At 39.7% G+C, this 27,600-nt stretch overlaps 1 protein-coding gene across 3 annotated transcripts; it reads left to right on the top strand.

Moving 5' to 3' along the window:
- The first annotated feature begins 5,448 nt into the window (after positions 1-5,448).
- On the top strand, positions 5,449-27,191 carry PUS7 (pseudouridine synthase 7). Of its 3 annotated transcripts, none has more exons than XM_030960703.1 (18): positions 5,454-5,504; positions 6,527-6,674; positions 8,184-8,243; positions 8,878-9,256; positions 11,171-11,255; positions 11,384-11,485; positions 12,148-12,292; positions 16,551-16,662; positions 17,950-18,027; positions 19,643-19,771; positions 19,995-20,120; positions 20,417-20,478; positions 20,831-20,991; positions 21,868-21,994; positions 22,696-22,797; positions 24,504-24,633; positions 25,683-25,774; positions 26,460-27,191. In XM_030960703.1, exons 4-18 carry the CDS (start codon positions 8,907-8,909, stop codon positions 26,594-26,596), a joined length of 1,938 nt encoding a protein of 645 aa, XP_030816563.1. In that variant the 5' UTR covers positions 5,454-5,504; positions 6,527-6,674; positions 8,184-8,243; positions 8,878-8,906; the 3' UTR covers positions 26,597-27,191. The 3 variants fall into 3 exon arrangements, with proteins under 3 accessions (XP_030816561.1, XP_030816563.1, XP_030816562.1); XM_030960702.1 differs by having other exon boundaries at positions 6,527-6,782; XM_030960701.1 differs by lacking the exon at positions 6,527-6,674 and having other exon boundaries at positions 5,449-5,504.
- The last annotated feature ends 409 nt before the right edge of the window (positions 27,192-27,600 follow it).

Raw genomic sequence — 27,600 nt, 5'->3', positions numbered from 1 at the left:
TGAGTAAAACACAGGGGAAAACCCAGATAAATTGCTTAAGCAACCACCTTCTGAATGGTGTCTGTTGAACCAGGCTCCTCCCTCACCACAAGCTAAGAAGAAGAAGAAGAAAACTCTGGACTTCAGTATTGAGGGCTTGCTTGTCTGACTTACCCCAGCTCAAATTCTGTCTGGCCAACGGGACTTCAGCCAAAACCACTTCACCTCTCATTCTCTTTTCCCTGCTTTTTCTATTCCACTTCAACACACAGTTTCCACAGAAATAGAGCAGCACAAATAGCACAGGTTTTGGGTGCCTTTCTGGAGAAATAAATGTAACAAAACAGTCTGCATATAATGTCTCATTTTGGTGAAAAGCTTTCTTACATGCAGAGGTTATCTGGATACTAAAAATTATATTTAGAATTCTCTCCTTTTTAAACCTTGTGTAGTAACTCCATGGATTGACTGACAAACTGGCACCAGAAATATGAAGCTAATACTCTATTTTATCACTTTGTTTAGGGCTTTTTCAGATTTCTTTCCTCCTTACTACTTATCAGCAACATTGACAAGTGTCTAACAGAAGGAACAGAATCAGGCAAACCACTGTACCAGCCCACTATCCAGCTTCCACTGTGCCCCATAGCCAAACTTAGAATGATGTACAAATTATCCCTAATACTGCACTTATTTCATAGCTACAGGATAATTTTGTACACTGAAAAATACAGTGAAGGTGGTTGCTCTCAGAACATATTCCATGCTCCCAGCTGACCACCTAGCAGGTACCTGAGAGGATTCAGGATTCTGCTCCTCATCCTTGCCTGCATAGGACCCCTTATTTATGTGCTCCTAGTATGGCTGCACTGGCTCAGTGAATGCTCAGATAAAACAAGCTGCAGTGAGATGACACACTTAATATTATCTATTTCCTATTGGAAACCATGAATGTTTTCTGTACTGCTTCTACAGAGTAGCCTGAAGTCAGTTGTGCTCTTTTTGTCGACCAGCCAGGAGGACCCAGGGATTACTTCTGCCAGTGCTAATCAGTTTGAACAACTTCATATGTGAATGCTGAATGCCAGAGGTCTCCTTCATATATCCCAGTATCTTCAGACAGCAGGAAAGTGATGGGTGATAGAAAGGTGAAGGATTACTTAAGGATTGCTTGTATTCTGGATTTGATTGTCTACATGCAGAATTAGGCACATAAAGAAGCAGTACTACATTGTGGCTATAATCTGGAAGTTAACCAAACTCAGGGACCAGGATTTTCTGTGTGGATGATGACGAATGAGATTTTAAAGTCATTCATAACTCTGAGTAATAAATACCCCAAGTATTCCCATAATCCATTTCAGTTCCACATCTGTGAATCTTTGATATGAATGCTGTGACTTCTAAACAGTTTTTAGTGGCCAGATCCAGTTGCACTGAGGAAAACAGCCATTTTACCAGGATCTTAATAGGGTACAAAATTTCACAGCAATAACAGTGATCAAAGGCAGCTAAAATAATTCATGGAAAACCCAGTGTGACAGCAGGGACAGGCAAGGCAGGCAGGCATGTAAAGAGCACACTCTGCTACCCCGCAGGCCAGCATTCAAGCAGCATGAGCTGACAGGAGAGCTTATTTTCTCCCTCCACCTTTTTAGCCTTGCCTTTTCCTGCTGCTTGTGAAGCAGCAGCTTTGCTGCAACAGAGGGTCCCACCCAGCATCACTCCCCACCCCTGCTCATCTGCAGCCCTCATCAGCCCCGTGGGCAGCTCACACTTCAGCCTCTGTCCTATCCCAGCTGTTCTCTCCTCCTCTGCACAAATACAAGGAAGGTCTTTCACCCCTTAAAGGCTTTCTGAGATAATTATGAATAGGGGCAGAAATACATAATTATTCCTCCAGCGCAGATCCCTGTTTCATATTGTGTTTGCTCTTTACCATCTCTGCAAAAGCTGAAGGCTGCCACTCAGATCTGTGGGTGATCACATCCTGTTTTGTCTACACTGCTGCAAAGGTTTACAGCACCCCTGAGTCAATTGCCTAATGGTGAAATTAAGGTAAAAAGAGAAAACGTATTTCACAGTTACCTCCCAATCCTATGCCTAAGGTTGATTTTCTATAGTCATATGCATTTTTATTCTAAAATCCTGTAGAGCACATTAATTTTTTTTAGATATGAACAGCCTTGGTATAAAAAACCTCTCTGCCTAAAATTCTCATCTGTCAAGATAAGATACTTCTCCACTTTTCTTCTATTGCCAACTAATTGACGAATGGATTTAGAGATTAATTTCAAAACTAAGCAGATTTTTATTTAAAAAAAATAATGGGTGAAGGGAAAAGGGGAAGCATCAAGTTAAAGGTGATGGCCTATTAAAGTGCTATAAACTGATAACTTGTTTTCTTGGAAAACCATTTTTGTCATTATTTTGGAAATCTGTATGATTCATTTTGGACTGTTTTCAAAATGCCTCAAATAACCTTCTCGCTGAAATTGCGTTGTGAATAAAATTCTGTATTTTCAAAAAATCTCTTCTTCATACATTTATATTTTTAAATTTTGCATGGTAATGAGTTATCACCCCCACTTTTTGCTTCATGCAAGGCGTCAAAATAAGCATGAAAATGCAAACAACCTACATAAGAAAAATACATTAGGCTTTTAATAGTTCTTTGGTTTTAGTTCTCTGTGGTGCTATTAGTGGCAGGTAAAAATCAGGTTAGTTAAGCGCAGCTGGTGCAAAGGGGTGTAAAATTACAACTTATCTGCCTGATTGTCTGTGCCCCTGGGAGTCATAAAACTGAAGAAGAGTGAGAGCAGTTATTGCTGCTCTATTTTATTAGCTTTTTCTATAGACTGGGAACATCTCAACTTTGTACCTTCAGATTTTCAATGAGCATCTTTGAAGGAGATTGACTCAAGATGCTTCTCACTTGCGTTCTCTTCCTAGCCAGATTTATGCTCCCATCTGCTGAGATGTGCTATCCTGATTTCCCCTCCTGGGGAAGCCTGAGAGTAGGAAGACATTAAAAACTTATTAGAGTTTGCTCATATTTTTTTTTTCCACAGAACAAATCTCCTTTACGTTACATTAAACAAAGTTTCTATGGAAATGTACTGATACATTGTAATAGAGATTAAAATAATATTTTAATGGTATAGATATATATCATAGATAGATATGTATCTATAGATATATTAGATCATTTATAATAGAAGAGGTTCTAATTGTTAAACCAACCAGAGGAAAAAAAATCAAGCTCAAGCCATATTATTACTTTCTTTTTATATTTTACACTATAATTCTGTATGTAAAAGGAGCACTTGACTAATGGAAAGAGAAAGGGGTCATGACTGCGAGCCCTTTGCCAGCTTACACCATGTTAAGGGTAGATCATAACAGGAGGTGACTGAGCAAGCCATTTTCAGTGATCTCTGATGGTCTCTACTTGCCAGGGTGGATCAGTTTTATCTCTGAAGCAGATCTAGCATTTCCCTCTTTCCAGCCCCTGAATCATAGGAAGGGTGATCTCGTGCATTTTGTCTGTAGATTCTCAGAAAATTCTTTACTATGTCAGAGAATGCTTGTTGGTATAGAGAAAGGAGTAATAAACTTTTCTGAATATATTAGAAGACTTGGGAAACACATAGGAATGATCTTATTAAGCTATTTACCTTGTGGTAGCACCTGCAGGTCCTTCAAAATGCTGGTTCTTCAGTGTATGAGGTACTTCACACCACTCCAAATTCTATCTGAGATGATGGTAGTAGATGATAGATGAACACCTAGTCAGCAGGGAAAACTAAGAGAAGGGTAATTATCATACCAAGCACAGTTGTAAGATACAAGCTACTTAATTACTGACAAGGATTTTGAAGACAAGGAGGTACTTAATGTAGGAATTTGGAGGAGGGAAAATGTCACTGTTAGGTTGGATGTGACATACACACACGTGACCAGGGTCCAAGAAGAAAAAGTTTTTATTCTATAAATACACTCAAAAATCATAAATTGTTATTTTCTCTATTAACTCAGCTTTGCTTACAAACCAGCTGTCAAACCCCTCCATAGAAAAATAAGTACTTTAGGGAAGCTCTCCTGCACAAGATAGAAGAAGCAAGAAGTTATGTGGCAGAAAAAGTTGGACCAATGCATGGTAGAAGTCTTGCTGAAGGTTTCCCCCAGCCAATGCTTTTTTCAGCAAGATGTTTTTGCCTGGGAGAAGTGAAGAAACAACTTTTCAACATGGCACAGCCATAATGGCTAAATGAGACCAATGTTCAAATGACACATAGTTGGTGATGTCCGAGCACTGGCTTCCTCTTTGGCACTACAGCTGTCAGAAGTGCCGTGATCTGCCTTGTCAATCACGAACCTCCACTGCTGCTTCCAGTCCGCTGTTCACCTCTCCTCAGAAGCGCACTGAAGCCATTCCTGATATCCCTACTGGTATCTGGTAGGTTAATTCAGTTCTAAGTGTGAAGGCTGGACAGGGAGGGGGTAAACTAAAGCTCTGTAGAAAAGACAAAGATTTGATCCCCTAGGGCTTTATAAAATAAATCTCCATGGATCCATCTCTGCTCAGACCTAAGGAGAGCTGCATCTTTGCTCCTTCCTTTTTTCCCACATGAGGTCTTTTATAAGCTAGTCATTGAGGAATTCATGCATACCTGGGATTTTTTAAATTCCAAGCAAAGTACGTTGTCTTACTTTCTTATTCTACTCCAAGGGAGAAGGTAAGTACAAGAGATAAGAAAATAAGTTACCCATATACATATACCACTTTTAAGTCTCATCACTAAAACTGCGAATACAATACAACTAGAGAATAAGAAGTATGAGACACGAAATTATTAATAGCCTGGCTCAGAGGAAGTCTGAGACAGGCTGTGATTGGGACATGACACACAGGGTCTTAAAAATAAGGACAAATCTACGTGTTGAAGTTAATGAAAATACTTTCCTTGCACCAGTGCTTAAAATACAAGAGGGTAGAAGATGACATTTTGACTGTATCAGAAAGGACTGATAGCACAGATGTGGCCTGGTTTTTAAAGTGATTTGCATAGTTACAGTGTAGATTTTGAATGGTACATTCCCTTGTCGTGGGACTAATGTTCAATTAGCACCACGTGTTTCAGACGCCGGGAGGCTCGGGAAGGCCTCATCTCGTGTTCACGATTCCCTGCTTCGGCTAAAGCCGCCTTTTGGAAATTAAACTTTTGTTCTGCACAGTTGCAGTTCTTCCGTACATCCCCGCCAGCCTACCGCAGCCTCCTCCCAGGCATCCCAAGCGGGCCGGCGTTGTCGGAACCGTGGGCAGGAGCAACCCCCGGCTCGGTACCACCTCCCGCCCCGCTCCGCTCCCGCGCCCGGCGTCAGCGCGGCGGGGCCGGCCGGGGGCGGGCGCAGCCTGGGGCCGCCTCCGCCCGCGCGGGGCTGGGCCGCGCCCGTTCCGCGCCGCCTCCGCCGCCCGCTGCGCCGCGCTGACGCCCGGGCCGTCCTCCCGTGCCGGCGTGCGGGTAAGTGGCTCCCCCTCGGCGGCTCCTGCCTAGCGGCGGGCGGAGTCGCACCCTCCTTACCCCGGCAGCCGCGCAGGGCTCCGCGGCGGGGCCGGGGAGGCTCCGCCTCGGGGAACTTCGCCCCCGCTGGCGCCGGGCTATCCCTGCCGCTCCCGTGTTGCGCCGCGTGTTGCCGGGACCCCCGCGGCAGAGCCCTTCCTCCTGCCTCGCCCCCGTGCCCCGCCTGCCCCGGCCCCAGCGCGTCCTCCCGCCCTGCCCCGGCAGCCTCGGCGCTCGCAGCGGCTCTTCCGGCCCGGCCCGGCGCCCGTAGCGCTGTGGCGGCGGCACGGCACGGCCCGGCCCGGCCCGCGGGCTCCGAGCGCCGCTGCCCTCCCCGCCTGCGCCCTCCGCGCTAGGCTTGGCCTTGGGGCGCTGCTGCGGCACTGTCGCCCTCCTCTCGGTCGCCTTTTAATCCCATGTGCCTCGTCTCTTGAGGAAGCGGCTTCGCACCTCGGCTCCTCATAGCCCTGCAGCCCCCGCCGTGCCCGCTTGACTGGTGCGGCGCCAGCAGTAATTGCTCGGCGGTTCTTGTTGCGGAGAGTCAAGTGTTTTATTTGTAGTAGTAAACTCAGTCTCTGTTAGAACATTGAAATTGCTGCGGAGTTGATGTTTATGCAGATTCTGGCTTTTATGGAAACACCTGTTAGGAAAAGGGCCGAGACAATTGAGCAGCTGTCAAAAAATAATAGGAGCCTCTCACTGGCAGTCTGCACAAGTGAGGCAGTGTGTGCCCGCTCGCTTCAGCGTGCTCCTTCGAGCAATTATCCTGCAGAATTTATCCCCGACGATGGCTGCCTTTGGGCACACGATAGCACTCTGTAGTATGTGAGTCACTGCTCTGATGTCAGAATAGTCTGTGTATGACAACTCTGGAGTGTTTGTGCCCAACATCGAATTCTTCTAACAGTCTGTATGATTTAACAACTAGGTATTACAGTTTTGTTTAAGAAGCACAAGATTTCTCTTCTTACTACCTTTGGCAGGTGTCTCAGAGGATTTCACTGTGCTGAACGCTATTTTGTTTGCTCTGTGAAGATACTCACAAACCATCTAAAAGCCTTTTCCACTTCAGTGCTTTATAACCCTGCCTCTGTAAATTTTGGTACATGGGAAGAGAGTCTGGAAACGGAGGTGAATTGCTTCACTTGGCTATGACTTTTATTTATTGTTCCTCTTGAAAGAAGGATTTTATGAACTTTTATTTGAAGACAGAATAAAATTGGTGTTTTCAGCTTGAAGGTACATTGTTCTACTTTCTTGCATGTCTTACCACTCTTCACACCATACATACACTTAATTTTATAAGTCTCTCCTTATTTCCCTTTTGTTCATTTATTGTTGTAGCATTCATTTTCAGTTCTTCTCTTGAGCAAAGCATTTCAGACTTTTCTAAAACAATTGTTCCTGCCTTTTTAGCCTAATCTGGTGATCTCCTCACTGAGGTGTCCAGGCCATGAAGTCAGCCGTGGCTAACAGCTAATTGGTAACAATTACTTACCAACCCAGCAAATGCTGATTAGCAAGTTATTGGACTTCCTTTAAAAACATGCCTTTTAAAATTGTATAGATTATGCTATTTAGTGGCTGAAGAAATAATACAGGGTGATGTATGTAGCTCTAAAATATTGTTCCCTGCCTAGATTAATTTCTCAGTAACAGCTAAATCCTATTAATTTAGAAACTTGGTTGTTGTGGACAAAATTGACTTGACATGGAGAATTTGTTTTATTACCAGTTAACTTTTAATTACCAGTTGGCTGGTGATGTATTATGAAGACCACTACCTAAACACAGACTTGGAGAAAACTTCTTTCTTCCCCTTTCCTCCTTGGCCCTCAGGTTATGCTCTGGCCCTTGGGCAAGGCAGTGGTAGTGCAGGAGGTTGGGGTTGGTACACGGAGATTTCTTTCTCCTGCTCCTTTCTCCTGCTCATTTCTTCTGCTCCCATGTGAGTGCTCTCCATGGGCCCCTCAAGGGTGTCCCTGTCCCAGCATGAGCATCTCCACAGGCCACAGTCCCATCAGGGGTGTCCCTGCTCCAGTGAGGAGAGTTTCCTTCCAAGAGTGCATCTCCAGCTGTGTCCACTGCAGTTGTGCCCTTCTCCATGCTTTCCTGTGCCTTTTTGAGCACTCTGTCACGTGTCCCCTCTGTGCTTTCTTTTGCCTTTGCTGCCACTGGCAGCTTCTCCCTTTCTCAGATGAACTGGAGTGGGGGCACCTTGTGCTTGTTGGATGAGTTGGAGGGTGGCAGGCAGTGGGTTTATGGAGCCTGCTGAACTGGCCATGGCCCACACAGGGCAGTTTATGGCCTCCTCCTGCTACCAAAACCTGCACTTTATCCTCACTACAGTCCTGTGCCAGTTGGGGGATGCTGGAAGAAAGGTCCTGTCCATGCCTAATTCTAGGAACCCCAGTTTCCTTTTATACACTTAGAAATAAAACCAAAGTTCTGTCCTGTAGCCTGCTAAATAGCAATAATAAATAGCAATAATATGTTGTGTCATTAAGATGGTAATACTTTGACAGTTGTATTTATTAATATGTCTGTCTGAGTCATATGTGATTGCATTCATATATGTTTTCATAATTTTTTTTTCCATAAAACCCCTTCTCAAAGAGTTATTTTCCTCTTTTTTTTCAGATCTGAAGGCAGTGGTTTTGCTGACACAAAGGCGGCAGCTCTGAGCCCTATTCCACCAGTGTGAGTAGTCATGTTCTTCTCAGTGATTGTTTAATTTCTTTGTTGTTTTGTTTGTCTCACTGATTCAATAATTTTGGTATCTCATTCCTCTTATCTTTTGGGCTGAATTGATGCCACCTTGAATTCTGTGTAGCATTGTGTGTGTTGGAAGCACATAGAAAACAAAGACATGAGATTTTAGGTTTGTGGGAACTCAGCCGTTCTCTCTCAGTCTTTGCAAGATGGAATCTTGATAGAAAAGGAAATAATTGAGAGTAGTCACGTTTAAGAGAAGGCTTGGGAACAGACAGTTTCTTAGGCACTAAACTGCTGCTGACAGCAGAGCCTGTGTGTGGACAGGCCTTCAGGCAGCCATGGTAAGGGTGGGCAAGAGTGATGATGGTGGTAAATGGTCAGTGTGGTACTGAGTCCTGCTCTGCTGTAGTCCACCTTGCATGCTGCCCTCATAATATCTTCCTTCTTTCTCCCTGAGTACATATTGTTTCTGGGTGTTCAAGATTTTTACTTGATGTTTAACTTAAATAAAGTTTATGGTTTTCCTGAAAAATTGCAAGGGGCAGAGTCCTTGGAGTGAAGTGCCTATGTTTTGATATTGCTCTTAGACAGAAAATAAGCCTTTCTTCTTCTTTTCCAGGGCTTCCTATCCTACCCTGTGCCTTAATCATGGAAACTGTAGAAATGAATAGTGTATCCTTGAAACGTCCTCGCTCTGAGGATGATGTGGCCAGTGCAGATGAAATTAAAAGGCAGAAGATCTTGGAGAACTGTAAGGCAGAGAACGACTCTGGGCAGAGTATTGAGACTGTAACAGAACAGCCTGAGGACACAAAAAGTGAAATAATCGCCAATGAGGAAAGTGAGGAGCAGGAAGAAGAGGAACTAGAGGAAAGTGATGAAGATGGAGATCCAGAGAGCTTTGCAGACATGATGAAGCATGGACTGACAGAAAGTGATGTTGGCATAACTAAATTTGTTAGCTCTCACAAAGGGTTTTCTGGAATCTTAAAAGAGAGGTAACTCTTTGTCTTCTTTCATATGTTAATTCCTTGTGTAGCACAGCTGTAGTTCTCCATTTTCTTTTTTGGACTCACAGATTGCAGCTGGATTAAGTGGATTTCATTACTTTTTTTACTGCTAAAGAATGGTTTAATTTAGGACTTTTCTAGATTGTGGGTTGGTTTTTTCTTGTTTTTTTGTGTATTTGTTTAGGGTTTTTTTGGTGTGTGTTTGGTTTTTGGTTTTTTTTTTTTTTTTTTTTTTTAATATATTTTCCTGTCAAATGGAGCTCTGAAGAAGGAAGCTGCGTATGAATAGAGATATATGATTACACTGACCTTTGCTGTTTCCTTTGCTCTCTGGCAGTAGCAGAAACATAAAACCTTATGCAGTACATCCACCTTTTGTACATCTTCTCAGTGCTGATATGAGATACACTGAAAAATGGCATCAAAACCATCTTTCTTTGGTTCTTTGTTTCTCTCTGACTCTTTTGTCCTAGTGTCTGTAAACAAGGATAGTTAGGCTTTAAATTATTGTCTGCTCAGTTAGGCTTTAAATTATTGTCTGCTCACTAATGTCATTTACATAGAAGGGAGTTTCAAAATTCAGGATGTGGAATTTACTAAACATATACATTATATATTTATTAAGATGTTTGGTGCTTAGTAGCTTTTTAAAATTAAACTTCTAGATTTTTAAAATTAAAGAATAGCTTTGAATAAAACAGAATGCAAATACAAAAGGTCACTGAAGTGAGAATCACTGTTTCTCTGACTTAGCAAAGCAGTTCGGGTTGCTTTGTTTACACACTGAAAAGTTCCTGTGTTTAAATACTGGCTTCATACATAGATAATTTTAAATAAAATGATATATACGTATGTATGGATTTAATCTTTATGTGCAGCATTAAGCAGCTAGTGTAATCCTTCTCTGGGAAACATAGTCTATGCTGAACCTTCTTCTGGGAAATCTGCCAATTTTGGGTTGGCCAAAGGTAGCCATGTGGTAGAAAATTCGTGGGTTTATGGGGGTTTTTTTTTGGATTCTAGTTTTTAACACCTATTATTAATTCACTCTTGTCATATTTATGGAGCCATCACTAGCATGTCTAGACAGCTGCAGATAGTACAGGAGAAGACACTCCTCAGGAAGGAATTCTACCAATATGTTGTGTGTCTGCACAGAGGGGCAAAAGGGGGCTTGGGTGAGGTACAGTAGAAAGCTTCCCATGGTGAAGTTTTATTAATCTTTCAACATTGATAGAATAAGAATTATTCTCTTTTTTTTTTTCCACTTTGCTAGCAAATGGTGCTTAAAATCATTTAGCAGTTGCAACACAAACCAACTGTACTCTGTTATAGTTGGGCTGTTTTTATTATTAGACATGAGTGACTGAATTGAAAATGTTAAAGTAAAATTCTTTTTTGCTGTCATAAAGTATGCAAAGTAACTTTATTTGAATGATGTTCTGTACAACTGAATATATAAGCAAGGCTGAATTTGTCCTGCCTTCTGTATAGTGGCTAAAATGCAATTTATTTTGCAGGTGATTTGAAGTGACAGAGAAAATGCAGTACTTAATGCATTGCACATTGTGGCAGTGCAGTAGAGTCTTAATTGCCAATAATGACTGGGATTGAGGATAAGCATTACTGATCTCTTCAAACTAGTGAGAGAATGACTCAGGGTAACTACAGCAGGGTTTGGTGATCTGCAAAGAAGTCTGCTGCATTTGCCTGTGTGTTCCAGTGGTATCCTTCAGGGGGGTAGGAATAGGTTCAGCTTTCTCATAGTTAAGTTTGTTTTATGTGAATTGATTTACACAGATTCAGAATTTTTCAGTGAATTCTGCTAACAGTTTTTTAGGGAAGGACTTTATGTGATGTGGGATTTGTATTACAAATGTAATGCATGTTTCTTTCTATCAGATACTCAGACTTTGTTGTCCATGAAATAGGCAAAGATGGACGTGTGAGCCATTTAGATGACTTTTCTGTTCCAGTGGATGATGAGGTAAATTTTGAGGTAGATTTGGTAATGTCTATGCTTCTTAATGTTCCTTAAGCAAGAACATTGAAAGACTGGAAGTTACTCCATGAGAGTTATTGGATGTTTGTTTTTTCTCCCCAAATATGCATTAGGACCCATCAGAAGAAACATTTACAGTTTTGTCAGATGAAGACAAGCAGCGTTTAGAGGAGCTCCAGCTTTTTAAGAATAAGGAAACTAGTGTTGCCATAGAGGTAAAATTATGAAATGATATCAAGTTTGGGATGGGGGCAGAGAGAGGCTGAGGGAGGGAGTAGAAGGTACATCCTTTCTAATGTGTGTAAGGTATAAGAGCAGTTTGAACATGATGTGACAGATAACCCTAAACTGGACACAGTTTGGTGTTTAATTATTTGAAGTCTTACAGATGTACTCAAAGTCATGCATGTGTGAGTTGTTACTTTGATTTTGGTGAGACTGTACACAGGAACTTAAATATAGGTTTTAATTCCTGTGGTGTTAAGATTACCTTGCAGTATTTTGGTTTCCTTCTAGTATATTGTTTTCAAGAATAAGGAGGTTTACATAAAACATCTATCCTGATGGAACACTACTTTCAAGGTTAGTGTTTAGTGATTTAATAGAAAAGAAGATGAATATGCTTTTCTGTAACAAGAAAGATAAGAAAATTACATTAAAGCATTGATATTTTTAAACATTCAAATATTCCACATATTGAAAGAATAACTATTGAGCTAAATTTGGGACACGGAGATGAGTAGGATTACACCTGGTAGTTTCAAATAAGCATTCACATACTAAATAATCTTATTTAGCTAATTTTTTTTTTCTTTTAAGGCACCCTCCGCTTTTGTATTAATTTATTTGGTTTCTGCATGTATGTGCATTAAAACAGGTAATTGAGGACACCAAAGAAAAAAGAACCATCATCCATCAGGCTGTGAAGTCCTTGTTTCCAGGACTGGAGACTAAAACAGAAGATAGAGATGGAAAGAAATACATTATTGCTTATCATGCTGCTGGGAAAAAAGCATTGGCAAGTGAGTTTCAGTATCACAGCAGATGGGTAAAGTAAATGCTAAAATTATCCCCAAAGTAAGAATTGTTAGCAAGTACTTCAAATGAGTGTGCTTCCTAATGTAGTCTTACTTCATTTTTCCTTTGTTTCGGCTGATGCTGTGCATCTAAAATGATTAGAACCACAAGAAATTATTTAAATTTAAATTTCTACTTTTTTTCTTTCCAAATAATTCATCCATACAACCATATTAGAAGAGAGAACATTATCATTCTACTTAAGTAGGAATAGGCAAAACAGAGGCATTATTTTCAGTATTTTTTGAATTTAACTTTCATGATCTTAACTGTGTATGTAAGTGTGTGTTGTGGATGTAAGAGGTTGTAGTTGGAAAATGGACATTAGATTGATAGATGGTGTAATCTCGATTGTCTTGAATATTGATGACAAAATTCTCAGTGACTTAAGTAGAGACAAGCATCTTTTTGTTTTCTCAGAGTTATAGTTTCGTATAAACATAGCTTACCATGATCATTACTTCTGCTTTCAAGGCTAATGATATTTGCAGAAAATTATCTTTATTCATTATAGATCACAGTTAATCTTTTGAAATAGTCAAAGTCATGAAGGATTTTCGAAATGAAATGTTATCCACTTTAATCTAGCAAAATACTGGTTTGGATACGAGGAATAAATTAACATGTTTTACATCTTTTAATGTTACTAAAAATGTTTTGCTACTATAAGTTTAGAGGATTATCTACCCACAGAATGGTACACATTTAACTAAAGATACTAAGGTTTGGTTTAAATTGGTTGCATTCCTCTGTCATTTCAACCTACTACAAATGGTATGTAAACCTAACCCATTAATTTTAAAGACAAAGGAGATGGAAGAACGATAAAGAAATAGTCATTTAAAATGGGAAATAAAGTAATTTCCCCTTTAATTTAGTTGTTTGTTTAAGGGTTGTTATAAGCAAATATGGGAATCTTATAAGCAAATATGGGAATCTTGTATTTTTATTGGTCCAATTATAATGTGCTCATGTGTCTTATTTAGTCATGTTTAGAAAATGTGTATGTTTGCATGCTTTATGCATGGAGTATGTATACTTACCAGCACAGAATTCTCCTCAGCCAGTTTTGTTCTGCTCGTTTGTGACAGTTTTTCCTCCACCTTTTCCTTCTGCTGCTTCTATTCTTCAACCACTGTTACAGTCAAGTGGATGTTGTTAAGCTGATTTAAGGGATAATATATAAAAGAATTTAAGTATTTGAAATATGCTGAAAAGAATTTAGTGGTGTATCTCTAGGATTAAAACGTAATGTGGAGCACCATCTTGTGATGCAGAGAAGCATCATCTATTTAAACTTGGATTCACCAGCTGTGATGCTGCAGGCACCTGTGCATTTGTTGGTGGAGATGTCAGTTTCTGTGAGTGTGTGCAAATGCTTATGGATGTAAGATTGTAAGATTGAAGTTCTTTTTAGTCAGGATTATATATATCTTTCTTGTTTATATAGCCACAAACATGTCTTAGCCATGAATGGGCTCCCCAGGCAAGAAACATTTCAGAAGTGTAGAATATTGGATTATTAGCTGAGATACCTGATTAATTTGTTGATAACATGAAACATTACCAAACGTGCTTCCTAAAATTTAAAATCAGATGCTGCTTTGTTTCTATAGTCAGTTTATCCTCCAAATACTTAAAATTACTAAATTGTCAGTAAACTGTTTTTCCATCATTGTCCACAAATTTTGTTGCATCTCCAGTTGAAGCTTTCCATATGTTCACTGTTTGCCTCTGCACGATTCCATTCCATAATTGTCTAAATTGCTGTCATCCACCACCTAGCTGTTGGATGCTCCCTGAAGCATAAACAATCCCATAACCATAAACCTGCATGTTCACCTCTAAAAACCCTTTGACAGTCTAAAAATTAAATGCTACTCTTTTGTACTCTTTATGCTCTGCATTGGGACAGAGGTCAGAACTGCAACAGGTAAGAGATGTTGACATTTCATACTAACAAAAATGAAATGCCAACCATTATGACCTCCTAAATAGCAACAGGGCTGGCCAAACTTGTAACAATTTCTTTAAAATCCCTACACATAAGTATTACTTAAAATACCCTGAAACAGCCAAGAAGTAGGCTTATTCTGTCTCTTTTTTTGTAGTGCAGTATAGGCAGTATTCATTTGGTGCAGAGAAAGTCTGCTAGAATAAGTTATATGAATTATCAATTTTTTCAGTTCATGTTGACAACTATAGTAAATTTTCCATGGTTTTCAGTTAGTGAAGCCTTTGCCTTTCAGCCCCTATTTCAGACACTACTATCTGGCTTTATACAACTTTAAAAGCATTTATCACACACCCTGCTATTAAAAAAGAGCTTCCAAGCCTCGAGTTTCAGCAAAAGGATTGGAAATACAATTTTATTGTCAGAAATGTAGCATGACTCTGAAACACAGCAGTAAGGACTGCAAATTGTCCCACTGCTCCATCTACCCAGTTGAATGCTTTGCCGTATTGGGTGAGGAATGGTTGAGTATCAGGACTGTGGCTGCAGCCTCCTTTGCACAGGGTCACGGCTGTGGTGCCCAAAGCATGAGGAGCCCATTGGTCTGTGTGGTACCTACAGAATTCTTTTAGTGTAGATCACATTAGGGCTCACTTCTTGACTTGTGTTGAAATGACCATGTGCAGGATGTAATAGTTTAATATAAAGAATGGTTCCAGCTGGAGAGGGTTCTCCTTTGTGAACTGAGCTCTTACTCTCTTCTAATTGCTAAGATCTTAGTGGAGAACTTTGTTCTTCCAGCTGAATGCAGTGTTTCATTGGCTGAGTTTGAGTAGTGCTGGCTCAGAAGGGGAGACCAGCAGGAGCATGAGGTCTCCAGTTCAGGTCCAGTGAAACTCTGTGGGAGGGGGGCTGTGCTTAGAAACTGATGGTGTAAGGCAAGTGATGCAATAATTCTAGGTGACTAAAGCCTGTACATATAGTTTTTTATACTGTAGCATCCAAAACTGTCTTTGCAGAAGTGTGTGCATGAATGGCAGCTTCTCAAAAACAAGCAAGAATTAAACATACTTACAGTCTGTGTGGGATATCTGGACTTTGTAAAACCAGTGTGAAAAAAAAGAGCAGTATTTCCCAAGAACTTCCTTCCTGCTTTAGTGTTTGTATATTGAAATAAGGCTGGCTTTTTCAGTTAGCTTTTCCTGTTATGAAAGATGCTTATGCCTCTTTTTTACAAAACCAGGTATGTCTGCTTAGTGGTTAGCAAGAGATAAGGGACTTCTTATTTAAAACAAAACAAATTCTTGGTTTTGTTCTTAAATAACAGGGAATTGATAAACCTCAGAATTGAAGGAACCTCACAGTTGGTTGCTAAACCTCTGTAGAATCAGTCTCCCTTCCCATTAATGCCATTGACAGTGGATTATTGGAAACTGGAAGTTTTATCTATGGTGGTTTTTATGTGCAAAAAAAAAGCTTAACAAATAATTGACAGTTTCCTTCCTTCTACAGAAAATGTCAGATAGTAGCACAGAATTGTAAATCAGTTGTTAATCTGTGGGATCTGAAGTTATTTCAACCTCTGGCCTTCTCTTCACCATACCTGCCATGGATTGTATGTTCATGTCTCTTTTGTACCAGATTTCTTGCTCCCATTGGATTTTAAAAAAGAACCATCTTAAAGCAATTTTTTGAGCATGATTTCTTAGGGTTTTGTAGTGATATGATTCATTCTTTTGTATGACACGCAGAAAAAATACTACAGAAATAAAGAATATGTCTGTATGTCTGTACTATAAATAATAATGGTAGTCTTCCCACAAACAGGGCTCCAGTGGTTCTCAACTATTAATTATAGAAGGAGCTAGAAGAAACGTGGTGTAGCTTCTGTTGCTCAAAGTCAGTATAATGATAATGTTTTTGAGAAATCTAATCAGGTGATACAGCAATTAAATGACTAGGCTATATTTTCAGATAATTTCTTGATAAAGGAGCTGTCACTGTTTCATTCAGGATTTTCTAGGTGACAGAACTGATTAAAGAGAAGTTTACAGTCCAGTGGAAGGGGAGGTCTTTTCAATGTGCTTTACAGCTTTTGCTGTCAGTAATTAACTCTTTCCTTTTCATTTTTTTAAAGCAGATGGAAATTAGCAGAAATTGAATCTTGCATATTTAAAGTAAATGTAGCTGCAATGGCAAAAATACTAAATTTTTTAAAAAGTGACACTTTAACCTTTTTGCTTTTAAAGATCCAAGAAAGCACTCTTGGCCAAAATCTAGGGGAAGCTACTGCCATTTTGTACTGTACAAGGAGAACAAGGACACTATGGATGCCATCAATGTCCTGTCCAAATTTTTAAGGTAAGGCTGTTGTTTCTGCCATCCTGGCTGGCATGCAGCCCTCTTCCTCCATGTTTCTTGTTGCTGTAAACATTGTGCTTCACAATTATGTAAGAGCAACACAAGTGATTGCTATTCTCTAATTTGTAGACAGCTTAAAATGAAAAGTTACTTTAAAATACCAAATTTAAAATATCGAAGTTTTATGAGGAGGTGAGAATGGAACAAAATGAGCCTAAGAAATTTTAAAGACTACTCTACAGCTTCAATGGAAAAAGTCCACAATTTACATTGGCTGATCTGAGAAAGGCTTGGCAGCTGAAAGCCTCAATGTACGTAACATGAATTAAAAGCCATTTTTTTCCCCAGTGTGTGAATATATGCAAGTATGTTATGAACCTGTCAGATATTGTTGTGATAATATGCTGATCAGTTCCTAAGCAGTTACAGTTGATAAACTGTTGTTCCATGTATTAATTTCTCCATGGCAACACAGGCTTAGTTCCTTTCACCCCATCAAGTGCAGAAACAAAAAGATTTGCCAAAACGTGACATGAGCACAGTGAATTGCAGAGGAAGAACAGTTCTAAAATTGGGTCAGTTCAGTGATCTACTCATAAGGAAACTTCCCCACTTTTCCTTTTGCCCTTCTTGTCCAAAAAAAATATTTGTAATCTAGACCTTAACCAGTGAACTACTTAGTGTTGGTATTGAGAGCAGAATGGCAAGGGCATAGTTAGATGTAAGACTTTATATAGTGGCAGTCCTGCTACCCCCTGGAGCCCTTAACTGGAATAACTGGAAATACTCCATCCAACACAGGCTGTAAAGTACAAAGTGAAAAGGAAAGGAAATTTTCCTCTTAGGGAGAGGAGTGGGTCAAATTTTAAATTAACTTCTCATACTCTCTCATAATGTGCAGGCATGGTATTCAAACAGACAGGTTTGAAGTTTAAGGAAGAAGTGGACATGATTTTTTTTTAACTGAAGTTGGTGGTGGCTGTTCATTTCTTTATCCAGTTCATGTATATAAAGAAGTACTTCAAAGTTCATGTTTTGCAAGCACTGTTGTGTTAAAAGTTAATTGTCTACATATAATTAAAACAGAAGTTTCCTTCTGTTTTATGTACTCATGGGTGAGATTAGAAAATGTCACACATGTCAAATTGTAACCCAGTTCTGAGGAATGTAGGTATATTTTTCTATTTTTAATTTATAAGATTAATAATTCTAGGTATTTATGCTTAAAATTATGTTTGATCTCTTGCTATTTTAATATACATAATATCTGTTACTGTTGCTTTTAAGAGTGAAGCCAAACATATTTTCCTACATGGGAACTAAAGATAAAAGGGCTATAACAGTTCAAGAGATCGCTGTTCTCAGGTGAGTAAAAGTACAGTCTGGAGGATTTGCACTGGATTTGCGCTTCTGCTGTGGTAGCTTGGATAAATACCTAAAAGATTCAGTGACACATGTGGCAGGTACAGGTCCTGACCTTGTAAAGCACAGGTGGAAGATGCCACAATCCTTTTGTATTCTGTGATTACTGGTGATATTTTTAGTCAGTGGTGCTCTGAGTCACGGGCTGGTTACGTGTACTTGGCCAAGGCAGTGGGACAGATTGCCTGCCTGCTCTTAGGCTGCTTGGATCTCATGCAACAGCAGAAAAACAGAATGACACGGTGAAAATTATGTCCCACTTTCTTCCTGGCTTTTGTTTCCCCCTCTCTACAGCTAGAATCCTATTTTCTTTCCCACTGTACTCTCTGAACAGTGCCAGAGAAGGCTGACACTGCCCTTGCTCATCTGTGAGTAGCCAGAAGGGGCAAAAAAATGATGAGGAGTTTTTCCTGCCTTAGCCTACTCCCTTAAGTCACCTTCTAAGAGAAAATAGAATTTACTTTGCCATATTCTAAGATAATTATATAGTTTCTGGGCACTTTAGGTTAGTGTTAGATCCATAACTGAGAATGACAGATGTCTCCCAGTCACATATTGCAATATTGTTTTAGCTGGCTGGAACATCCCACCTGCACTACTTTTTACAACTTTCTGAAAACCACACTCCTTGAGTGAGGAATTCACAGCTTGAAAGCCAGAGGTTTAATCAAATCCTTGTTAAAAGGAGGGCATCCACTACTGAACTGCTCATATATTTTCTCCCAGTGTTCTGTATGTGTGTGCATTAACATATATAAACAGAAATTCTGATTTGTCACTTGTGAGAAGCCCCAGATTCACATTGATGAAAGGCAGCTTTGCAAAGTGGTAACAGTTAACCAGATGTGTGGTGTAACCATCTCAGGTGCTGTTCCATTTACTTTTTAACATTATCACGTTCAGTGTTGTGTCCAAGAGCCTCCAGAGTGCTGTAAATGTTGTGTGGTGTCTGCTCTGTGGTGCCACAGCCTCTGACTCTCCTGCGCAGGAGAGGGGACATGGCCAGTTGCCAGCCTGCTCTAAGCTGAGTATGCTGGCTATGCTTGTTCATAAACTTCACTATCCTGGTAAAAATTTAGCAGAAATGTCCAAGAGCAGCTTGATGATGCAAAGAACAGGATATGCTTCCAAAAATACTAGCAACAAAAGTGGCAGATCAGTGACACGTTGGATTCCATGTTCCTTCATCTGCACTAGGCATACACAGTAGCTAATTTTACTTAACTCTGTATCTATAACTGTGCTGACTGGGGTGTGCGTATATTCATGAAGTAGTTACTCAAATTATGCAGAGTTCAGCTTGTGGGGTACAGTATACATCAATACTGCAATATAGATGTGAAAAGACGGTGCTAACAGTCTGTCACAGTCTTTTGTATGAGTACCCTTAAGAATTATGTATTATCTTCCTTTAGCTCTTTCATTAAAGTATTTTGAAAAGGCAACAGTAGAAAATTGGGGAAACTGGACTCACTGTTTTTAATTTTGTAATGGCAGCATTTCTGTATTTATCTGCTTTCTAAGCATAGGTTGGTCACTGTTGTCTGTTTCTTTTTAGAATCACTGCACAAAGACTTGCTCATTTGAATAAATGTTTGATGAACTTCAAATTAGGAAATTTCAGTTACAAGAACTATCCACTGAAATTGGGAGAACTGCAGGGGAACCATTTCACTGTTGTTCTCAGGTAGTATGTTAGTAGGTATTTAGATGGTTCTGTTAGGTGTTTTTTTTCTTCAAATAGAGAAGTGATATCAGTGCAACTTGTGCTACAAAAAATAAGTCCTATTGGCAGGAGACTGTTGAATTTGATGCATGCTATATAATACTGATATTGAGCTTTAATATAATGGGCATCTCAAAATAGCTTAAACCCTTAATCTGTCTATAACTTTTTTTTTAAATGCTAGAAACATAACAGGAACTGATGAGCAGATAGAGCAAGCAATGCATTCACTCAGGGAAATTGGATTCATTAATTACTATGGAATGCAAAGATTTGGAACCACAGCTGTTCCTACTTATCAAATTGGCAGGTATGTGTTGCTTTCATCCTCTCCCCCTTCTTTTTTTTTTAATTTTTACTCTTATCACCATGTAACTTGGTGTATTTTTGGGAACATTTTTCCAACATATTGCCTGTACCAGTTTTAAATTTAGATTCAAGAAGGATCTTGTTTCTGAACTTGTTTCAGCAGTTATCTTGCATAATAGCACTACTTTTAATATTGCGTAAGTCTAAACAGTAATACATATTTTTTTGATAAGTTGGCTAAATCCCTTTAAAATAGATTTAGTCAGTTGTTAATACACTTTCCTGTTTGAATCCTAGAGCTATTCTACAGAACAACTGGAATGAAGTAATGGATTTGATATTAAAACCACGACCAGGAGGTGAGAACTGAAAAATGATACATCCTGTGTTTCTGCCTGTTCTCCAATAATCATATGTTTAGGAAAAGCTTAAGCCAGTTTAGCAGTGGAGAAGCAATCTTCGGACTCCCCCTTTTCTGCCTCACTTTCCTTGCTGTAGAGTTTCTTGCAGTGGGGCTAAAAAGGGACCTGAGTATTCTCAGTGTTTCCTCAAGCTCCATGTGAAGCCTTCCAACCTGAAGTGTTCTGTGATTCTGTTCATCTCTAACTACCATGACTGAAACTTTAATTCCTCAACTGTTTTAATGAAAGGTGAGATGGATGCTTTTTTGGTGCATAGTTAAAATGTTTTTATTTTACATCCTTGTTCTAGCTGAAAAGGGATACTTAGTCAAATGCAGAGAAGAATGGGCAAAGACTAAAGATCCAGCAGCAGCCCTCAAGAAACTACCTGTAAAAAGGTGCGTGGAAGGACAGCTTCTACGTGGACTCTTAAAGTATGGAATGAAGAACATAATCTCTGCATTTGGCATAGTGAGTGTAAAAGTTGGGCAGTATTTACTTGAATAAACATTCCTTTGATGGTATCAGGATGAATTTAAAATAGACTCATTGATCCTTGATGAGTTGAAAGTTAAGTTTAAAAACATTTACATTTATCCTGCCTTTTTGCTGGAAGTACTGCTGTGTAGTAACTGATGACATCTCTAATTAATGTATGCATAAAGAGCTTTCCAATTTATACAACAGTCTCTCTGGTATGTGGGCAGCAATACAGTTATACTTACTAGCTATGTATAATACAGATCTGAGAATTGTGCAAATGTTCAGTTTCAGTGTTTTCTTGTTGCTTTAAAAGTATAAATCAAACTGATGGTGGGCTAATGAATCAGCCTGATATGGAGGTGATGGATCCACTTGTCATTTTCAAGTGCTGTAATCAAGATCAAGTCTTTGGAGAAAATACCTCATCACTAGCAAACTACTGGGCCCATTGTAGGATCTGGGGGATAATTTCTTGTTTATGAAGAAGATAATTAGAATAACACAGTGCTTTCACAGCTGCAGAGTTTACTTAAGATTTCAGGAGGTTGAATATGAATTCAATGTTTTATAATAGACCTGTATGTTTGACCTGCAGAGTTAAAAGTGTTGGGTTTTTTGTTTTTTGGTTTTTTTTTTTTTGTAAATTTAAGCATAGTTTTTTGTGCAGATTTCAAATGTGTAAAAGCATTATTTCTTCACATATCTTTTTCTCAAACAAAGAACAAAAATCAAATATGTATACCAAGAAATTGTGTCTTTTTGCTGGATGAGGTAACATTTCAAATATGCACCTTTTTGGTTATGATTGTCAGAAAAACCAAAAATATATCTATCTAGTGTTTATTTTTTTTTCTTTACCTCTAGATACCAAGAAATAATCGTTTAATGTATATTCATAGCTACCAGAGTTATGTGTGGAATAATATGGTGAGCAAGAGAATAGAAGAATATGGGCTTAGAGCTGTACCAGGAGATCTCATACTCAAAGGAGGTAAAATCAGACAAAGCCAGTGATGCTGTATATTTCAGATTCCTAGGAGAACAAGGCATGTAGTTTGTGTTGTGTCAGTGTTTGTCTGATACTGCTTACATAGTTTCATTTCTCTTACCAGTTTTGGCCCAGTGATAGCTGAATTCATTGGCCTGTTTTAGACAAATTGCAAGGAATTGTAAGCTGGGTATTACACTTCCATGAGCTGTTTATTAGCCTGTTTTTTCTAATAACTGGATGGGGAAGAGACGCTATGGAGGACTGATTATTCTCAAGACTGATCTCAAACCTAGCTGAGCTGTGAAGGACTGTGGAAGGACATGATGAAATTTTAACTTCAAAAGTTTTTGATTGCTCCACTCAATTAAAACTTTCTTGGCTTGTATTTGCTCTGGCATTTCCTACATTCTCCTTTATGTATGCCTGGTCTATGGAAGGGGGCTGTTCCTCTAGCAGTCCTTCCTTCATGCAGCTTTAAGTCACTGGAAGCCGGGCTGTGATTCTGGCAGTAACTGTGACAGCCTTGGAGGCTGTTACTTCTTTTCTTAGAAATGTTGTCTGTTAAGTGGAGATAAAACATGGTAGTTATCTTTCTCAGAGTAAGCTTATTTCAATCAAAGGCTTTATTTTAAATTTAGCTGAAGTTAACTGTCACAGGCATCATCTATACTGGTAACTTCATTTTTCTGTCCTGCCTGTAGCCACAGCTGTTCACATTGAAGAAGGAGATGTTGATAACTACACCATCCACGATGTTGTGATGCCTTTGCCTGGATTTGATGTTATTTATCCAAAGCATAAAAGTAAGTCTGACTGTTAACTGAAGTACTTACTCTGAAAACATAAGTCTTCTTTAAGATTGTTCTTAAAAGGAAGATTGGATCTACTCAACCTTGGTGACTTTTAAAGCAATACATCACTTCAGATCTCTAAAACATTAATGTCAGCCTTTTGTTGCTGCCAGGGTGCTCTGCTCAGTCTCCTTCCCGCTGGGAACCCCAGATGACTGCAGAGCAGAGTTTCTCACTAACCTGTACCACTGCAAGGATTTAATCAGGTACAGGATTTTGTCCTTGATGAATTTCATGAGGTTCCTCTTGGCCCATTCCTCTAGTGTGCCTCAGTCCCTCTGAATGGCAGTCCTCTCCTTGCATGTACTGAATGCCACCCCAGCTTGGTTTAGCCCACAGATTGGTTGGGGTGAATTCCAGCTCTTCTCCACTATTTCACAGGACACATCTCAGTTCCTTGAGGAACTCTGCTTCTAGGTAGAGCTGCAGTCAGTAGTGACTATATTGTGAGATGCTGAGCCAGACAGCTGTTACCCACTTAGCACCCACTGTAATGTTCTAACCTGGGACACAAAGATGCTGTAGGAATACAGCTTTGCTAAAGGCAAGGCAGGCAACAGTCCCTACTCTCCCCTCATCCATAAGTGTAGTAATGTCATCATAGAAGACAGTAATGTTGGTGGGTTTTTTGCTTTTTCTCCCCCATATTAAAACCACAGTCATTGTGTGCCCAAGGAGGATTAACTCCATTATTTTTCCCAGGCACCAGAGTGAGCCTGACTGGTCTGTAATTTCCCTCATTATCATTCCTGCTCTTTCTGGAGCTGGGTGCAGCACTTGGTTTTCCACAGTTGTCTGGGACATCCCTAGATGTGCACAATCTCTGAGATGATAGAGAAAAACTTCACCATGACATGGGCCAGCTCTCTCAGCCTGTATCTTCTCCCACTACTGGAAGCCCCTCTTTCTTAACCTTGCCTCTAAGAAGAGAAGTGCGTGGGGCACTTTGCTGGTCAAGGCTGGGGCAAAAGAGGCACTGAGACCATCAGCCTTATGTCTGTCACTAGACCAGCTGCCCTGTTTAGCACCAGGCCATTGCTTCTTTCAGTCCTTATGTTGCAGCTGAACTCTTCCTGGTCTTGATGTCATTTGCTGCTTTCAACTGCAGCTGAGCTCTGGCTTTCGTAACACCATTTCTGTGTGCCTAGACAATGCTGCTGTAGTCCCTCTTTGTAGCTGGCCCTAGGTTTCACCTGTTCTGTGTTCTTATAGATGAGGTCAGTCATGAGTTCCCTGCACATTTTCCTCAATATTGGATTGAACTGTTCTTGTACTGTCAGATTGTCAACTGATTTCTCTCTCCTGTTTTTTAATGGGTAGTCTGGCCCTTCATTTTTTTCCCATGTACCTGAGATTAGTCCTGTGAAGTCTAGAAAATTGGAAAGCATACATGAGACGGCATTTAAATGTCAGTAAAGTATTTTATAAATTTTGTTTTCAGCTGAAATTTGATTTTATGCATTCTTTGTTACTGCCTCTACTAATTAGGGTGTAGAAGTAAACAGGTAATAAGATCTGCAGTAATTTTAAACTTCTGCATAGCATTTATCCCATCTGTGCTGAAAACTACTAAATATAAGGGAAGGGCACAATCCATTAAAACAGTTTAAATTTGCCACACTACATTCTCCCCTATTAAATATTTTCCTCTCTTGCAGTTGGTGAGGCCTACAAGGAGATGCTGGTAGCTGACAACCTTGATATCAACAACATGAGGCATAAAATCAGAGATTACTCACTTTCTGGAGCATACAGAAAAATTATCATTCGGCCTCAGAATGTCAATTGGTGAGTGGGAGCATAAAGGAAATTACACTTGAATTTACAGCATAGAGTTTATTTAAGTACAAAACAACATGAGACTGATCCATGGGACATCCACACAGACTGAAACATAGGTAGAAAGGAATCTCTGCACTTCTCTCATGTTGTTAATGCAGCTGAAGTGGAACTATACCCTTATTTCTTCCTTGGTTCTCTCGTTCTGTGGTGGAGGAGTATCAAGACATCTTATCTAGTTGTTCACTCCTTGCAAGGAGTGAACACTTCATATGTAATTACTTATGGTGAGAAAATGATAGATAATACTCAAAACAGGTTTTTCTTTTTGTAGTCTTGCTATGAGAAAGTTGGTCTCCAATTACCTGTCAGTCAGAAAAATTTGTATCACTTAACCCTACTGAATCACTGTTGTTAGAGATACAACCTAGTTTTCATATGACAACTGAATAAATACCTTTTAAACAGGCAACTGTACAAATGTGCAGAAAGACATGATCACTGATGCATAGAATTAAATACAGAGGATTTAGGAGGGAGCACAGAAATAGAAATATTTATATACTTGAAACATCAGCACTAATTAATATTAAGCTTGTCTATTTCCCAGTTAGTTTTTCAGCCTCATGGTTACATATGGGATTTCTGTTAAGTGAATGGCAGAAACCATGGAATGTGTTTTAGTTCTTTCAGAGTTTGGATGACTATTGAAAGGCTTCACTCCTGCTAGCTACTCTTGGAGTTGACACCATTCTTCCCTTAATTTCATGAACTATACTTCTTGTATAGTTGGAAATTCTGACAGCACACAAGGGCAAACAGATGAATTATGCAAAGAAACTTCTCACTAACTTAAAATTGTTTTTTAATAATCTTCATAAAGCCAAGGCAAGTCTTCTACATAAAGCTCTACCCATTATTTTGCCTAATTCAATTTCAGTTGTAAATGCCAAATTGCAATAATGATAACAAAATAGTATTATAATAATACATATTTATATAAAATGTATTAACCTAAATAATTTAAAATAATAATAAATTTTATGTATATTATAAAGGGAAGTTGTTGCATATGATGATCCTAAAATCCCATTATTTACTACGGATCTGGATAAACTGGAAGGAAAAGCATCACCAGTTCTCCCTACAGGTAAGTTGATTTTTCTGCTGGTTTGCTAAATGGAAGTTTGATCTGGCTGTTGCTTTCAGCTGCTTACATATTGAAAGCTCCTTTAAGGAAGAGCTTTCATTTAACTATTGACTGTTAAGCAGTGGTAACAATGACATCTAAGGCCAGGCATCTAAATTAAGGACCCTAATTTCTCAAGGGTGCAAGCCATTCCTCCAGCACTTACATTGACTGTTACATTTTCTTACAAGCATCTGTAAAATCAAGTAAATGCTTAACAGTAAATGTCTGCAACTACCAAAGGTGGAATTAACTCACAAATTGTCTAGATACTGAGCTTGTATTATTGGTGCTGAACACAGATGACCAAAATACTTAACTCTGGTCACAAGGTATTTTGACACTGCTTTCCAGAAAAGTGAAGACAGGCTAGGAATTGAGTATGAAAGAATGAATGTTTGCTTTTAGAAGAAGAAAACTCTGAAACCATGACTTTGCCCTGAGAGAAAATGTTAAAAAAATTGTTTCATTAAATTTTTCACTGTGGATTATAAACAGGAGTGCAATGGTGGTGGTTGTTTTGCTTTATGGGCTGGAGAAGTTGGTTGTGGAAGTTGTTTGTTTACTTTAGATGGCATCCAGAATAAGCATTATAAATGCCCTTAACCACTTTTTCTTGCTTTTTGTCTCTTATACCTTCTGATAGATGGCAAATTCAGGGCACTAAAGATGGAGTTCTCCCTTCCCCCATCCACTTACGCTACCATGGCGATTCGAGAAGTTTTGAAAATGGACACAAGCATAAAAAACCAGACACAACTGAATACTACCTGGCTGCGCTGAATGAACTGCAGAATGACTTAATTTTAACAAAGTGTTTTCTTATTTACATGTTCTGTACAAATCTTTAAAGAGTCACAGTAAGAGATTTGTATTTTTTTAAGTTTTTTTAGTGCTAGCATTTAACTTCAGTAGTCCTTTGCAAGATGGTGACTGTAATATAATACAGATTTTAGCGACTGGTGCTTTTATTGAATGAGTAAGTTACTTGAGCTGTAACATGAGTGCATCTTTAGAATTGTGCTTATAATGGCATCAGACCTGGAAGAATGTTTAGCTTGCTTTCTTTGGGCAAGCACTGAATGTTTTCACGAGGAAGACTTCAGCCACCACTGAAGTCTTTTCAAATGTAATGCATTACACGGGGAAAGATGAATTACAACACAATTAAGATACTGATGAACATATGTATTGCTGGAGTTTTGCTGGTAGCATTTGCACTGATGCGGTAGCAGATTCTGTTAGCAAGGCTTTTGTGTGCTGTAAAGCTGTACAGCTCTTTTAAATAGTTCCACTTTTCATTGAGAAAATACTTGTATTTTCCAGCTAATACCTGTACCAAAGAACAGGTACTAAAAATAAAATAACCTGAAACTCTGAGCAGTAAGTGCTTCCTTTGCGCCTGTCCCTTGCCCATTGTTGGCGGGGAATGAGCCGGCCTTCGTGGTGGGGAAAAAAAAATACATACTCTTTATATATATATAAAGAGACCCGGCCTTTTCAGCCAAGTGCAAACCTGTGTTGCAGTCCTGTCGCCGGCCACGGCGGCTGCGAGCGGAGGGACGGGGAAGGCCGTGAGGTGCAAGGCCGTGTCCCTGGGAGCATGGGCCGGGACAGCCCTGGAACCGGCGGGCCGCGGCTCTGGCTGGGCCGTGTCCCCGGGAGCACGGGCAGAGCCGGCCCCCGAGCCGGCGGGACAGCCCCGGACCCGGCGGGCCGCGGCTCTGGCCCGGCCGTGTCCCTGTGAGCACCGGCCGGGCCAGCCCCGAGCCGGCGGGCGGGGAGCG

The sequence above is a fragment of the Camarhynchus parvulus genome, chromosome 1A (assembly GCF_901933205.1).
Source record: "Camarhynchus parvulus chromosome 1A, STF_HiC, whole genome shotgun sequence".
NCBI lineage: Eukaryota > Metazoa > Chordata > Aves > Passeriformes > Thraupidae > Camarhynchus > Camarhynchus parvulus.
This window is presented reverse-complemented; position numbering and strand designations above follow the sequence as displayed.

Coding starts and splice junctions, on each gene's coding strand:
- PUS7 (XM_030960701.1), top strand. CDS start 8,907: ATGGAAACTGTAGAAATGAATAGTGTATCCTTGAAACGTCCTCGCTCT. Junction 20,121..20,416: donor CCTACTTATCAAATTGGCAG/GTATGTGTTGCT, acceptor TTTGAATCCTAG/AGCTATTCTACAGAACAACT. Junction 22,798..24,503: donor TATTTATCCAAAGCATAAAA/GTAAGTCTGACT, acceptor CCTCTCTTGCAG/TTGGTGAGGCCTACAAGGAG.